This window comes from Psittacula echo, assembly GCF_963264785.1.
Source record: "Psittacula echo genome assembly, chromosome: 4".
In the NCBI taxonomy this organism is placed as follows: domain Eukaryota; kingdom Metazoa; phylum Chordata; class Aves; order Psittaciformes; family Psittacidae; genus Psittacula; species Psittacula echo.
In genome coordinates, this window is record NC_137738.1 from 49,442,780 (window position 1) to 49,459,829 (window position 17,050).

General features: G+C 42.2%; 1 protein-coding gene across 1 annotated transcript in view; it reads right to left on the minus strand.

The window, feature by feature from the left end:
* Positions 1 to 6,745, minus strand: part of ENPP1 (ectonucleotide pyrophosphatase/phosphodiesterase 1) — a gene marked incomplete at its 5' end in the record, with an annotated part of 56,368 nt that extends 49,623 nt beyond the window's left edge. The window contains one exon of the mRNA XM_080616153.1: positions 6,554 to 6,745. Within this exon, the coding sequence (XP_080472279.1) occupies positions 6,554 to 6,745 (192 nt within the window). The remainder of the gene's footprint in view (positions 1 to 6,553) is intronic.
* Between the last annotated feature and the right edge of the window lie 10,305 nt (positions 6,746 to 17,050).

A 17,050-nucleotide genomic window follows, 5' to 3' on the forward strand; every position in this document is an offset into this window, starting at 1 on the left:
CCACTTCTCCAGTGTTTCAGCTCCTGAGAGCTGCTGTTTGTGAAACCTCAACTAGCCTTGAAGGCAGCTCTTCAACAAAAAGCTGAAATAAACCTCAGCAGTCACTCTTCACCTTGTCTTAGCCAGCTCTTGCCTCTGTTCTCTGCCTGAACTAAAGCCACACTGCAGTTGCGTCCATCCTGGCTAAGCACTCTATTGACCCTGACCCCAACTTAGATACTATTTCCTTCCTTGACCTTGGACCTGCCTCATCACTATATACACCTCTGGCAATCTAGACTATTGGCCAAACATGGCTAGCGTCCCCAGACCTGCTTTGCTCACTTTGCTCATGTGAGGCATGGTGAGAATGCCCCTTTTCAATGCGGCCACTGCCTGCATCTGCCTTGTTATCATACCTGTGTGGCTTTGTCTTTCAGTAGGACCTTCCCTTATCCAGTTACCTGACAGGTAGACAGAGGCTATTACTGCAAAACAGAGAAACCCTGAGGCACAGATTGAGACAGATCTCTGAACACTCCAAGCAGGAAGTGTGAGCACACACTGATACTAATCATAGCCCCTATTGCTCATTTGTTTTGCCCAAATGGACCAAACAGCTGATCCTAGCACACTGCAGCCCAACCCACCAGCAGGTAGTCTACACTCAAATTCCTAGACACAATGCGGATATTTTCAGGCAGCCAAATAGACAGCAGTGTTGACAGAAGCACACAAGTCACACAGCTGGGTGTACTTGAGCCTGTTCCAAGCTTTGCACTCCAGCAAGCCAGGAACATTCACAGACCGCACTCAGAGGGGTTACCATAACCCTCCAAAATGACCCCAGCCCAGTTACATAAGAGTATCTTGCAGTCTGTCCTAAACTCCGCACAGTTTTATCTGAAAGCAATACTAAACTATTCATTTTAAAGTGAGCTGAAGTATGCTCAGCAAAACCTCAATCACACCTTTGACTGTAGCACAGCTGCAACCAAAGTCATCATAGCTCGGCAATAAAAATTAGTTCCGAATACAGTTCTAAACAAAAGTGGTCCCTATTCTCCCTTTGTGAAGATTTTTACATAAGTGGATTTTTTGTTGTGCTTGCCTTGTTTGTTTTGTTTGGTTATTTTTTTTTTCCTTAAGTATTGACAAAGCTTCAATTTCTGCAAGTGTTTATTCGGATAATATTTTTTTTACCTCATATCAGCTTCTGTCATCTAGGACAGGATATGTTAACTAGCTCTGTGAAGTGAAGTGCAAGTAAAGCAAGAACACAAGTTAACTCTGGCATCCCTTCAGAGTTAAAATCACTAAGTATTCCTTAGCTTTTTCCTGTACAAGAACAAGATCATGATTTTTGTCTTCAGTTTCCAGCATGAAGGTACCCACTTGAAGAGCAAAGAAATTGTGGGTTCTCCCTGTGTAACAAGAATTACTTGCAAGGTCTTCCTTGAAAAATGAGTTGACTGAAAAGAAACAGTAAAAAATTCACCAAAACCCAGATCTTTTCATGGATTAAATTGGATAGCAACGTATTTATGGTATGCATTTATGGTTACAACTGTATTATTACTTACATGCATCTAATTACATCAACAGCAAGTATAATAAAAGAATATTTCGTCAAACACCAGTTTTTACCAGGTCTTCAGAATTCAAAACAAGCCACCACTGGAGCTGGAGAGCTGTAATGTTAAAGGAGTACAGGCAAGACACTTGCTTTAAAACACCCTTGTTTCCAAATACTGGAACAGAGTTTCCTACAAAACATTAAAATATTGGAGATTGGCAAAGAACTGCTTTAATATTTCTGAGCCAAAAAGCACTTCAAAGTCTACTTAAACTATGGCCACCCTCTCACTGTTATTTTCTACTTCATATTTCACCAAAGGCTGTCCAATGCTAAAAAACTCAAATCGCCTGCCAGACACTTTAATATTACTGTTAGTCCGTGTGGAGTTTCCTGGAACACAAAAAGTTCTATCTAAGCTCAATCCAGCACTCTCATGGGGAAAAGTCATTTCAGCGAAGACTTACTGAAAAGGGAAATAAAGGCAAGGCACATAAATCAAAACAGAAAAAAAAAAATAAAAAAAAAAAATGCTGAAATGGGCCAAAAAAGTTTAGAGGAAAGACTGCATATGGTGCCCACACCTCCCAAACTCAGGCACAAAATACTGAGTCCTTGATTCCAGTGCTTTAGAACTGACCAATACTCATAAAAATAGCTATGCCGAGGTTGGCTGGAGTGAACAACTATGATCCAAATCACAAGGTTTGGCCACAAACACTTTCTTTTCATTGTCTTTCCTCTCCTCACATGAGTTACAATAAGCCTGGTTCCATCTTCTTGATGACAACCTCAGAGGTGTAGGACAGTTGCCGTTAGGTGTTTCTCATTGAAGCCACCTCTTCCCGAGGCTGAAGAAGCCCAGGGCCTTCTACCTCACCCCACACAAGGAGAGCACCAGCCTCAGACCACCTTGGTGGCACCCTGCTGAACTTGCTCCAGTTGAATTGATCTGGAGGGCCCCAGCCTGGACACAGCATTCCAAGTGGGATCAAACAAGTGATGAGTATAAGGAAAGCAAAAGTCTTTCTTGGCTTAGCAGCCCTTGGATACAGCCCGGCATACTTAACTTTAATCACTAGATAAAAAGGCAACCCAGTGGCTTCTAAAGATGTCATCTTTATCATGATATCCTTCACTGGCTCCAGATTACAGCTCATTACAAGGCCCCGTCCATGCCACGCACTACCTTAGTATGATCCTCAGGTTAATGAAGAGCTCACTAACCATTCAAAAGAAAAAGTAACCAAACCTACAGGAGTGCAACCACATACCCTGGATTGCTTCTCACTGCACCTGCAGCCAGCTGTAAAACACAGAGCAGCTTTCTGAGACCACATGCCAAAAAGCTACACTGTCTTAATTTGTTACATAAAACTGTTTTAATTTGTTACATAAAACTGTTTTAATTCACAGTTATTATACAAGTTCTATCTATCCTCTCAGCAAGCTGCAGAAGGTAACTGAACAAAAGAATATTTCAGAAGACTTTAGTGTTTGGCACATGCCTCAAATGCTAGTCTTAAAAAAAGACTGGACTGCTTTAGTGAAAAAAGTACAAGGAAAAAATATCCCAGAGTTAAAAATATTTTTAAATGTATTCCCACAGCAATTTTTAAAACTTCACAATTCATTACCTTTATGCACACCAAAATGCTAGTGTTATTCTTTATAGGAGGCTAACACTGTCCTGGGTTCAGGACCTTACTCGGAATTTTTTGATTTCTTTTTTTTTTTTGTTCTAATGAAGAATTATGAAGCTGCAAAAGTGCTAAGAAGTTTTCTAAACAAAGTGTTACCTTAAATGAGTTTTCCAGTTCTGACAAAAGAAGCCTGAAATTGTTGAAAAGAAACCTTGCCTATTTTGTTACTTTTTTCCCTTTAGCCATTATAAATGCATGGAAAAGTTTATTTTAATGGAATGAGTGAATCAGACCAAAACGCAATGGCTGAGAGTCACTGGCAAGATGGAATAGAAAGCCTCAAACCTAAGCAAGAGTTATACTGCTCTTGGGCAGCAGCATGCTGCTCTGTCCCACAGGAGCAGCTGGTGAGCCTGAAGGGACTAGAAGCCTGCAGACAGTTCACTGGGCTTTGAGGGACAAAGGTATGACCTCAGAAATTGGCAAGACACTAAATGAAAAGGTGTGCACAGAAACTGCATAAACAGCTAGAAGGATCACCACCTCTCACAATTGCTTAAAGCTGGATGTTTTAATTTCTTTGCCTCAGGGGTTAGTAAATACTGTGGGCTTGTCCCACCAGTTGGGGAATTCTCCCTGTGCAACAACAGAAGATCAGCCATCATGATATGAAAACCTACAGCTGAACTTAAAACCATGCTTGCCACAACAAGCACTGCTAGAAGTGGAAGTGACTCCATACCGCTTCCTCATCTACTTACATCTTCCCTTAACCAACATACATCCAGTTAACAACCGAGTACCTTCAGGTAACACAGAGACTTCTAGCACAACCAATAAAACCCATGGGTAAAGTCCGCATGGTACAACCTTTTGCACCTGGGAACTCTGCAGTTCCTCTGTAATTGGGTAAGGTTGGCTCAGAGACAGAAGCTGAAAGCATCAAGGTTCTGTTCACAAATTGCACAGGCATCTACAGAGTGGAAGGTACACAAATAGGAAGAGGAGAGTGCAAACAAGTCTGAGCTTCCAGGGAAAATGAAAAAGTAGTAATTCAGTTATTCACTGATCACCAGAAATGCACTCATCTGCTTTTATAAAAAAAAAAATCCTCATAAGGTTACCTGAGGCCAGGTTTTGGGTTGGGTTTTGTTGGTTTGGTTTTTTTTTTTTTTTTTTTGGGGGGGAAGGGCTTGTTTGGGGTTTCTGGGGGGGTTTTGTGGGTTTTTTATTTTTTAATCTACCTAAATAAAGGAAGCAACAGTGCATGCAGCTACTGTACACACAAGCAAAGGGAGTTTACCTATGTCTAGTCACTTTTATAGTTTCACATTGCCCAACCCAAAACACCAAGCAAGTAAGTCTACTCACTTCTTTCTTACATGGGGACAGCATTATCAACGCATTGGCTTGCGAGAAAGAACAGAATTCCATTTCCAACTCCAGTTTTCCACTTCCTAACATGAGGCTTGGAATCACAGAGTCATAGATTAGTTAGGTTCATTTAGTTAGGATCATTAGTTAGGATCATTTAGTTCCAACCCCCGGCCATGGGCAGGGACACCACACACTAGACCATGTCACCCGCGACTTCGTCCAACCTGGCCTTGAAAACAGCCAGGGATGGAGCATCCACAACTTCCTTGGGCAACCTGAGATTAAATACATTCTTGTTTTACTCAATCCAGTAACACCTGTAGTATTTAGAAAGCTTTTCAAGTTCTCTCTGAATATTCTAAATTATCTCACTGCCTGCAATTGCCAAAAACAATACAGCAGTCATCTATGTGTAGAAGTTTTGAATTACTTCTACACAGATGACGTATATTTCATCCTGGCACTTCAGTCATCACAGGAGGAACGTTTTGCCAACTCACAGCGAACAGCTATGGTTTGAAAAATAAGGACTTATTTCAGAAGAATAAGTGCCTGCAAACATTTTAACTTGTGTTCAATTCCAGTCTTTAAGAGCCTATGTATCTCTAATCACTTTGTTGTACTAGTGCCTAAAAACCTCAGAGCAACATTAGTTTCTTAATAGCATATGACTATTTTCCACTATTTCCACTATTACCACCTCTTTCTAAGCCTGAAAAAAGCTGAGCTTTGGATGGTGAAAAAAGCTCATCCAACTGCAGTGGCTTTTATGGCACAACCTAACCTTCCCAGAACAAAGTAATGAAACAAGCTACAAGCCTTTATTTAAGAGTACTTTTCATAAGAAAAGTCACCAAAAAAAACTTTTACATGGAAACTACCATGGAACACGTTAACATGAATTTTGGTATCTTCTTTATGTTCTGACAAATTTGAAAGTGCAACTTATCACCCATTATGTCAGAAAGTACAACCAACACAGTTGCTATGAGTGGACAATTCATTTGAAAGAATAACCAGATTATAAAGCTATGGGTAAATTTGGAAAGGCATCTTGATCCTTAAGTTTTAATGCAGTGAAATCTACCTATGGATATATAAATACATATATATATGTAATAAAAGTCTACTGCAGCTCCACTGAAGATTCCTTCCAAGAATGCTGCAGCTCTTTCACCTAGGTAGTGACTTTAGCATCATAATGATATCTCCAGGCAGTCCGGAAGGCCTTATTTTCACATCTCTACAGGGAGGATAATTACGATACAGCAACAGAGCTAAAACTGGAAAGTGACCTACCTGCTAACAATGGCTTTGGCCATCAAGGCCTCTGAGCCAGGGCTGAAAGTGTCTCCAAGCACCACTTAGAGACCAACCTTTAATGCACTCGACATCAGTAAAAAATTAAGTTTTTATACTCTCTCTGGCCTTTTCGCTCTTGAACTCTTCTTAGCATTTCCAACCGTATTTTCCTGGTTTAGCCTTCCCTGGGGCATCCTCTACACCAACCATTTAAAACCACACGGTGGAAGATGGGACAACCACTAACACTACAAAAGAATCGAGACGACTCAGCTCTGAGCGCTGTGAAAACCGCAAAATAAATCAACTGAAAGAACATGAATCCCACTTCCCGGCAGGTTGCCGCCTGTCAGCGGTAACACGCACAAGCACCGCGCTTCCATCCAGAGCACACTCCCGCGGAGGGAAGGAGGGTCCGAGCCGCAGCACCGCGCCCCGGCCGTTCAAGGGAACCGCTGCTGCCGAGGCGGCCCAATACCGGCGTGACAGTCCCACGGGAGACCCTGACGGCCCCACCACGGGCCTCTCTCCCATCCCCGACGGGCCGGGCAGAGACTTGTCCGTTCCCAGCACCGCGGGGCGAAACACCTGCCCGCAGCCGAGCCGCTTCACACGCACCGCCGGCGAGGCGAGCCCCGAGGAAAGCCGCCGGCCCCCACGGCACCCCGACCCTTACCAGGGAGAGCACTTTGTAGGTGTTGGGGTCCTTACTCTTGCCACCCGGAGCTTTCTCCGGCTCCTCGGCCACCTCCATGGCCGGCAGCATGGGCACGGCCGCAGCCTGCAGCCCACCATCAGCCGCCCCTATCCCGCCGAGATGGTCTTCATGGCCCTTCCCCGCCACCGCTTGCTGCCCGTTGCCCTGCATGATCCCCACAGCTCTACCCTTCACCCGCCGCGGCCACGGCTATTAATAACGTGGCGGGGCGGCCCTGCCCTACCGGCCCCGCCCCGGCCGGCGGCCCCCGCTCCCCCTCCAGCATCCCTCGCCGGCCGCCGGGAGGAGGGGAACAGTTCTCTCCCGCCCCCCTCGGCCGCTCCTGCGTTCTGCCCCGTCCCTGCAGGTGAGGGCGGGCTGCGGCCAGGGCGGAGGCGGCAGGTCCCGGGGCGGCGGAGGTGCCGCTGCCGTGACATCACAGCGGTCCAAAATAGCGGCCGGGGGAGGGCGCCGGTCCGTGTTTACGAGAGAGCGCGAGGAAAGTTTCCGCTGCCTGACTCCGGCGGCGGTGGCGCGGCTTTTCCCGAAGCCGCCGGACGGCCCCGCAGGTGTGCGCGGAGGCGGGTGTCCCGTTCCCGGTGTCTCCAGAAGCACGCAGCCAGCACCCGGTGCGCGTCGGCAGCCCGAGCTGTGCTCGCCGGCGCTGGCTGAGTGGGCATCTCGCTCTGCCCGCTGGTCTGCCTTCTCTCCCGTCCACCCAGGGGAAGGGACCTTAAAGCTCCTCCAGTTCCAACCCCCTGCCATGGGCAGGGACACCTTCGACTAGACCGGATTGCTCAAAGCCCCACCCAACCTGGCCTTGAACGTTGTCAGGGATGGGGCAGCCACAACCCTAAGCAACCAAGACTCACAGAGTGTGCTTAAGTTTAAAATTGCTGGAAGTAATTAGTTTTCCATTACTTTTTAAGTTATTATCATATGTATAGTTATATATATTAATATTAGACTTTGTCTTTCAATTCTAATGTGATTATGGCTTTGATCTCTTGGGGCTTGAGGTGTCTGTGGTAGATTTATTTTTACTGTCAATGTACTCTGAAAAGAGTGGCACTTGCATACTTTCTGACAACATCCGTATTTTCTGAAATGAAAATTTCCCTTGGAAGTGATTTTGATCCCTGTCAAAATGTTGTTACTCTGTTTTCTATTTGAGCTGAGTTGCAGTCAAGCTGCCACTACAAATTTCCTTTAAAAATAATTGCTGGTTTGTAGTGCTGCTGCAGGTCACAGCATACTGAAGTTAGTGCAGAGCTGCCTGCACGTCTGCTGTCATCTCATGAGGTTCCATAGGTGCAGACATGAGGATTTCTACACAAATACTTCACTTGATATACTTCACTTGATTACAAAAGTAAAGGGCAACAAAAACTGTGAGAACTAAGCTTGAGTCTACAGTAGCAGTCTCCTTCATCCCATTACTGCCCCTTTCAAACAACTGTCCAACTGATCAGCTGCTGACTTACTCTACACTCAAGGATTTGACATTTGAACTGTTAAAAACAAGTCATCTGAATACTAATTGTCTGATAATTTTAAAACACTCATGAAAACTGACATAGCCAAATTGTTTTGTTTGGGTTTGTTGGGGTTTTTTGGGGGTTTTGTGTTTTTCTTTCCAGTGAACGTGGTTTTAATAACTCGCACAACAGGCAGCAACAGCCTCACTTTTTTTTTTTTTTCCATAAATGAAAAGATCCTGCAACCGCATGGTTTTAAGTTCAAATCTTCTTTTTCTTTCTGTTTCCAGACACTCTGGCAGGAAAAAAAAAAAATTGTCTTCCCCCCCTCAAAAAAAAAAGGCCACCAAAAATTAGAAAAAAAAAAAATAAAAGCTTTCAGTTTGTTTGTTGTTTTGGGTTTGGGTTTTTTTCACAAATAATAAAAGCTTCATTTTTCATTTTCATGTGTTTGACTGTAGAAAGATATTTTCCAATTAATTTTAAGAATATAATAAGGAATATAAATCTCCTTTCTTGTCCGAAGTCATGATTCAATGGAAATTATGTATAACTGCATCACAGACAAAAATGTATCCATTCTTTTCCATAGAAATAGAGGCAGTAGAATGGGTTGCCCAAGAAAGTTATGAATGCTCCATTCCTGGCAGTGTTCAAGGCCAGGTTGGATGGATTCTTTGGTGGCATGGTTTAGTGTGAGGTATCCCTGCCCATGGCAGGGGGGTTGGAACTTGATGATCTTAAGGTCCTTTCCAACCCTAACTATTCTATGCTTCTATGATTCTATGAAATAAAGTGTACTCTGTAGCTGCAGCTAACTTCTAAGTTGGCCATTCATTAGCTATTCATTATGGTTACATTTCTGTGTACAAATATTTATGGAACATCCTGAATTTTATCATTTCTTTCTGTGCCAATACAAACAGTTAAGGTGCTTCAAGCTGAACATGTTAAATAATTAACCAGCATGGAAACATGGAAAATAATTAACTTACCAATGTGAAGTACTCTCATTTCAGCTAACTGGAAGAGTGTCAAGGTACTCAAGAGGAGAATGGAAGGCCAAAAAGGACTAAGTTTTGACACTGAATAAATCAGGTGAAAAGTAATTTCTGTTGAATACCAGGGGAAAAGCGGAAACATTTCCAGTGTTAAACCTACAGAAATCTATAGCTGCTTGATCTTTTTTGAGGCCATTGTTAAATAACAGTCAATACCATTTTAAGAATTATGGGGCAAAAGACACTACTGAGCAATGAACTAATTGCAGGGATTACTGAGATTGCAAATCAAAATTCCAAAGAATTGGCTGTGCAATTTCAAAAGAGACTGACGAAGCCTTTTAGGAAACCAGAGCAGCTGCCAGCTCCAGCTGTAACTGAATCAAACTGCCTCACCAAGTGTCAAGGGAGAACAGCAGCAGCACCAGCTTCGTGTTTCCAGGCCTTCCTGTAAAGGGAGTCACAAGAGACTTTCAGTTTTAATTTGTTGTTCAGCAATTAGCAGCTGCAGGGAAGACAAATGAACATAAATGATGTGGTAGGAGGGAATGGTGAACATACGGAGTTTTTCACGCTGCTGCATCTCGGAACTTGTGACACTTGTCACTTGCATTTCTTTAAATTTAATTACTTTGAGTTTGTAGATTTTAAAAATCTCCACCAAATGTCTGTTTCTTAGAAAGACTGGAGCAAATGCCAGCTACCCTCACCTGACCTCAGTTTGTAAGGTAGCTATGGCACAAAGAGGAACTGTGGGCTAGCAACAGAAGGTGTCAATTGCACCTCATTGCATGAGTGTGCTCTCTGCTCACTCCAGCCAGCTCATGGAGACCCTTGCTACTCTCACAGCAGGGGGACAGACTGAGCTTGCAGGCAGAGGAGTACCATCCTGCAAGGTGACAGTCCTGCCTGTGACAGTCAGCTCCAGGTTGCCTGGGTCTTGGCCCTTAAATTACATCATAAACCTCTCAGTATTTGTGGCAACTATTTCTTGCAACTATGATTCTCTCTAATCATCTGCAAAATTTCTGTGGCCATGGAAAAAGCCAGGAGCTCCAGACTAAAAGCCTGAAGCTGCTTGTTAAAAGAGTATTGCTTCTTATCATAGAATCATAGAATAGTTAGGGTTGGAAAGGACCTTAAGATCATCCAGTTCCAACCCCCCTGCCATGGGCAGGGACACCTCATTAACCGTGCCACCCAAGGCTTCGTCCAGCCTGGCCTTGAACACCACCAGGGATGGAGCATTCACAACCTCCCTGGGCAACCCATTCCAGTGCCTCACCACCCTCACAGTAAAGAACTTCTTCCTTATATCCAATCTAAACTTCCCCTGTTTCAGTTTGAACCCGTTACCCCTTGTCCTGTCACTACAGTCCCTGATGAATAGTCCCTCCCCAGCATCCTTGTAGGCCCCCTTCAGATGCTGAAAGGCTGCTATGAGGTCTCCACACAGCCTTCTCTTCTCCAGGCTGAACAGCCCCAACTTTCTCAGCCTCTCTTCATACAGGAGGTGCTCCAGTCCCCTGATCATCCTCGTGGCCCTCCTCTGGACTTGTTCCAACAGTTCCATGTCCTTTTTATGTTGAGGACACCAGAACTGCACACAATTCTCCAAGTAAGGTCTCAGGAGAGCAGAGTAGAGGGGCAGGATCACCTCCTTCGACCTGCTGGTCATGCTCCTTTTGATGCAGCCCAGGATACGGTTGGCTTTCTGGGCTGCGAGCGCACACTGCCGCCGGCTCATGTTCATTTTCTCGTCGAGCAACACCCCCAAGTCCTTCTCCGCAGGGCTGCTCTGAATCTCTTCTCTGCCCAACCTGAAGCTGTGCCTGGGATTGCTCCGACCCAGGTGTAGGACCTTGCACTTGGCATGGTTAAACTTCATAAGGTTGGCATCAGCCCACCTCACAAGCGTGTCAAAGTCCCTCTGGATGGCATCCCTTCCCTCCAGCATATCAACTTCTTAGTGTAACACTAGGCTCTCCACCTTAGAGGAGGTAATGGAGCTCTGTTTCCCAGCTCCTGCTGTGAGGATTTCTCTGGCGTTGTTGCGTGAGAGCTGTGCTGTAAAGTATTCTAAAAATCAATGAAAAATTAACAGTTATCCTGGTTTCTGAGTTATCCTCATGGGGAATTCTGTTTAGCACTGAAAGTATGTTGAAAACTTTACAAAAATTGAATAAATCCTTAATAAAATGGACAATTGAAACTGAATGTATATCTGAAACCATTTAATTGTGTCTGGCAGTAATGCTACATCAAACCAGGTGGACTGAACTGTCGTTTTCAGATTTACATCTGTAAAACCAGCATCAGGAGATGGCATATAGCTGAGCAAAGATCCAAGACACAGGGTAAAGTTTCAAGACACACATTGACTCAGGTTCTGAACTTCACATCATATCTCTGTCAGGAAAAAATTACTTAGTCCTTATAACTACTTGTTTAAGCGTGTGTTTATTTACTCTCCAACGTGCCCTCTTTTTGGTAAGTACACAAAGAAAATTGCAAAGAATTGCCCATTTTTGGGCTTACTAGTCTTTAAGAAAAAACACATATTTCCTATATCATTAAAAAATGGCATTATCCTGCATGCTGTCAGTCTTAGTTTGGCATATATTACTGTAAATTTTATAACTTAATCTAACAGTTGTTAGATTCTTGGCAACAATACAAGGAAAATATGAAAAGCCTATTTTACCAGTAGGAAACACTTACTTCACAGTGATTGCCTATCTCTCTAAGCTATATAAATATACCTTTATTTGATTTATAAAAAATGCTAAACACCTTTGAACTATAAAATCCTGACATGATGACAAGATATTGGCAGTATTTGGTGGGAAGCACATTATAAGATGTTTGAATACCTTAATGCTGCCCACGCAGACATTCATTATGCTGTTATTGGTGTAATCTCTCTAGTAATCACAGTTTTAATATCTAATCTGCCAACCATATCTAAGTGGTCCACACAAGGAAGCCTATTACCAGGAAGAATACTTTTGTACCTGTGGTGGAAAAGTAATAGGATGTTCAACAACGAGAAGGAAAAAAAATGGAAAAGTACTGTAGTAGAGTAACTAGTCCAATGGTTTCTTGAAGTCCTGAAGGGTTAATTCAGTGTTGTTTCTAGTGAGGTTAAAAGCAGGGTGTATCAAACTGAGAGGAGTCCAGAAAAAAGCAATAATGTAGGTACTGTAACATCACTGTAGCTAACTGGTGTTTAAAGACGATAAAACATTCTTTCACAAGTTAAATGTTGTGTTCCAGTATAAACTAGGTAAATAAACAGAAGGCATACTTGTGTTCTCATCCATGTTGGCCTCTGCATAATGTGGACATGCTACAACCATCTCCTCTTTCAGTTCCTGCCTTAAAACACATTTTTTCTAAGACATCTATAACAACTTGGTGATCCAGAAGGTAACATATAGAAAGGCTGCTGTGAAATTATATTGACTAACTCCCCTCTGAATCTCATAGGTGCCTAAGGCCAAGCCTCACCAACATAAATCACAATGACAAATCCCCTTACATCCTACTGATTTTTGACAACTCAAAGTGAAAAAGATTTAATACAGAGATGAGATTAAACAAAAGAAGAAAAAAGGCTTTCAAAATAGATGGTCAGCTGGGGACAGAGATCTGAAAAAAAAAAGTGCAAGGAATTTAGGAATGCACATCCTGCATCTTCAGAGAGATTTCTATGCCTGAATCATATAAACAGTTTTGAAATCCACCTTTATTTCATGCGTAAGAGTACAACTGCTGTATTAGATCCAGCTAAACAGCAGTCAAAGATCTGCAGCTGAGAAGATCTGAGCCAGAGGGAACATTTTCTGCTAAATGCTGTTCATGATAATTTTTCATCATGTCTAACCACATTTTGAACACATGCACACTTTTAGCATCTATCCCATTTTGCAGTAGGGTTTAATTCTTGCTGCCTAAGTCTACAGTTTAATTCTTAGTGCCTGAAGAAATACCTCTTTAAATTTTAGTATTTATTGTCATAATGCAAAATATGCAGGTCAGTGTAATGTGAGAAAGTCCTATGCCCTGTAGAGTAGCATTACCATTCAAATGTTGCATATCTCCTTTTCAACAGCTACCGGCATTGGCTTTCACTACCTTTTTACAGGAAGCAAGTGCATGAAATGCCAAGTTCGTATTTCACTGCTGGAACAACATCTTTTTCATATGACCATATTAAAATATCACCAAAAAAAATATTCTGGAAAAATATATTTACTTTTGAAAGGTACCCAGGATAATGCTTTAAGACTTTACTGCACTGAATTATCATTAAAAAAAAAAAAAAGTTTGTGATTTCCACAATGCAATTTGATCCCGGAACTTCTTGCACATTTAAGACAACAACTGGTATTGTAAAACAGGCTATTACTTAATAATATCCACACAAAATTAAAATACCATGTGCAAGGATAATGAGAAAAGTACCATTTTTTGTTCCTTTCAGAGAAAAACTAATGAAGGCATAAGGCAGGAGTTCAAACATTATTAACATTAATATTAACATGATTAACATTAACATTATACCGGACAAGTAGAATGTTAAAGCCAATTAGAAAACTTGAGAGATAAAGATCTCCAGAAGGGAGGGAGAGGACAGGAGCACCTGGGAAGAAAGAGAGGGTAAGTTGTATTTTTGGGTTTTCATCCTGCAGATGCTGTTTCTCACTCATCTGAATTTCATTGCTGTATATGCAAGCATTGTAAGGTTAGAAGATAATTAGATACAATAGGAGATAATTAGATACAATAGAACAAAGCACCTTATGAAAACATTTTGTTGTTTGTATCAAATTTCCCCTCTGTAAAAGGACACCCATAAACCCTCCAAGTAATTTGCATAGCTGTGGTGTTTCTGTGCTTCAGAGTTATGACAACAACAAATGCTCCATGTTTCTGGAGTCTTGACCATCACTGGACATCTGGTTTTGCAATCCTGACAGGTCTGTTTACAAATACTTTTGAAAGCTTAAACACTGCTTAAGAACAACATCTGTATATAAATTTTATCTGTATATAAATTTTAATCAACCATGAATTTTAGAGCTCTCTAGTAATCTCTATTTAAGATGACTAGAATCATATTTTCTCAGGAAGAAAGTCTTTTCCAATGGAGAAAGCTATCTAACATTAGAGGCTTGTACGTTGTTACTGTCAAGGATAAACGCATTCTTGCATGCCACATCAGCCTATGCCCGAGTTCCTTGGTGGCACACATCTGCTCACCTGTTTTGCTTCTGTGCTGTTTCTGACTTGATGCAAGCATGCATACACAGAAAAACTCATCAAGTAGGGAAACAGTGTCTCCTAGTAGGAGATATTCATGCTGTTGTCTCCAAACAGTATGAGTAGATGTGACCAGCACCTGAGTTCACCCTAATCCTCCTTCAACTCTAGAGTCTTCAACTCTGCCTTGTCACCCAGCTAACCTGTGCTGCTTCCTCCTAGGCTCCCACAACAGAAAACTACCCAGGGAAATTCCAGAGAACATTTTAGTGTTATTCTTTTGGGCTCTATAGTTTGCCTCCTCTGCATTTATTAAAACAGATCTTTAGAAATATTTGTAAACTACAAGAGGATGCACAACATTGTTTCTGGTAAAGCTGCTTCAGTGTGATAAAATTAAACCATTTTCCACGACATGGCCTGGGCGCGAAGCCCACCAGGAAGGGGAAACAGCGCACGTTTAAATGATAGTTAAAAAAAAACCCAACCAAAACCAAAAACAAAACTAAAAATCCTTCAGGATGACACCTCAAGAATGCATTAGCTGCTCTGGGGCAGGACACTGCACCTACCTCTGTTTTTGAGAACCAGCATGAAGTCTCTAGCTGGGTGCCTGCTGTTGAATCCTGCTACTTTGTGCCTGACCCAGGAATCATCAAAAGACTGTCCAGAGATTCACCAGAACTAGGTGTCAGGAAGAACAGCTAATTCAGATTGCAGGGAATGCCAGGAAGCACATTCTTCCAAGTCTGATTCAAGGTCTATACAGGTGCCCTAGGCATGATCTTCAGGAACCCAGAAGATCCCAAGGGATATTCTGTCATCCAGACTCAACCTACTGCCCTAGTTTCAGAGCAGAATTTGAGTATGTTGCTATGAGTCATAATATTTTGGTGGATAAAGTGATGGTGGACAAAGAGAACTGAAGTCTGCAGGTGAGGATGACAGACTCCATCTAGAGAACATGTGCTAAACCAGCTCTAAATGGACACATGGCAAGTTAGCCAGTAGTGGCTCCACAATCAGTATAAAGGAATATTAAAAACATAAGTCTCCTAATTTCTACTATTCTGTTTTCATACCTTCTGTAGCTCATAACAGAAGCAGAAGGCAACACTCCTGAATCTATTCAGGAAGTAAAATAACAGAAAGCAGGTCTTTCACCGTAAGAGCAGCCACTCCTCTGCTGACCAAGCCTGCACTGGGTATTTCAGGAAGCAGACTCTCAGCCCGCCCACAACTAGATCCATTGTTCCAGCTTAATTTGCAAATTAATCTTACCAAGGAATAGAGTTAAGGATCCTTTATAAACTCCCAAGTCATTTATGTCAAGTTTGTTAACAAACTTTTTTTGAAGATGTCTTCATACAACTAAATCAGCAGTTGTCTTATATGGACATGCCACAACCAGATGACCTTCAGCTGTCAGAGGCAGATTGGCTCATTCCATATTTGCTTCCCTTGCCTAAACTTGTTTGTCCCCAGTTTCTCAGTAGTCCATCACTTACGAGAAAGTCTGTGTTACTCAGCAAATCTTGGCTAAGCATCACTCACTGCAGGGTATGTAATGCAGACTGTGCAAGTGTTGCTCTCTCTTATGAGCCTTTCCTGTTAGGACCAAGAAGCTGAAAACAAGGGAAAATATCTCAAAAAGCCAGTGTATGAAATTTACCTGACAAGGAACTCCTCCACAGAAAAGCTTAAAAGCTCTTCTTTTTGCTTTTTTTCCTAGTAATCTTTCTATTAATTTGTCTTTCTGTAAGAACATGTGAAGAAAAAAAACAGAAACAAAAACCAAGTTGTCAGCTCTTCTAGGGATGTTTCTTTAGACTGTCACCATTTAAAAAGTAGTATGTTCAACCAAGCCCAACTATGTATTTTAAGGGAGGTTTAATTGACTCAACCAGGATGTTGGTGGTGTCTAAAAGTCATTTTACCCTCACACCAGAAAGAAACATCATGTATTTTTACTGAATGTTTATTTTTGTCTGGGGTTCCTTTTTCATGGAAAGTTCCAAGAGCTCTATGTACCAGATATCTTGGCCAAATAGTTTAAAAGTTATTGGAAAATCAGCTTGTCTCAGACTAGCCGTTTAAGCTTCTGAAGAACTGCTTGTCTGTGCAAAGTATCTTCCTATGACACATTCAAGGTGGTTAACTCGGCACGGGGCTGTTGTACTTAGTCACCCTGGTACTTATTCTCCTGTTCTGAATTGCAGCATAATTCACAGAGAAAACATCTGAACAGTAGTAGTAGCTGACATTTTGAAATAGGCAACTAAGTGCTAAGGCACTTCATTATTAGTTACCCCTTTAGACTTGTTTAGTGTTGGTAATCATGATGGCAGTCACTGACAACAAGTTAACTCTGATGCTGTGGCACATGGTTAGAACTTCTAATCAAACAGGTAGACAAGAGCTCCTTATAACTTGAATTTCAAATCATGTTTTTAATCTAGCCTATTTGGGAAAAGGTTTAGCATTTACTACTTCTAATTGCTTTCCACGGAGGAGAGGGGTAGCACAAGCAACTCCTTGAGATGAAGTAATTAAGTGCTTTATTTGACAGTCAGAAGTCATTGCCCATATTCTTCTGGCTTACCAGTTTACCATGTGCATGGGCTTTCAGACCACTTACAAACAATGAATCCCAAACACTGAGGGCCAGTCCCAACACTGCCACTGACCCTGTGCTCAATCATTCAGTCTGTGTTTTGTTTACAAAAAAAAAG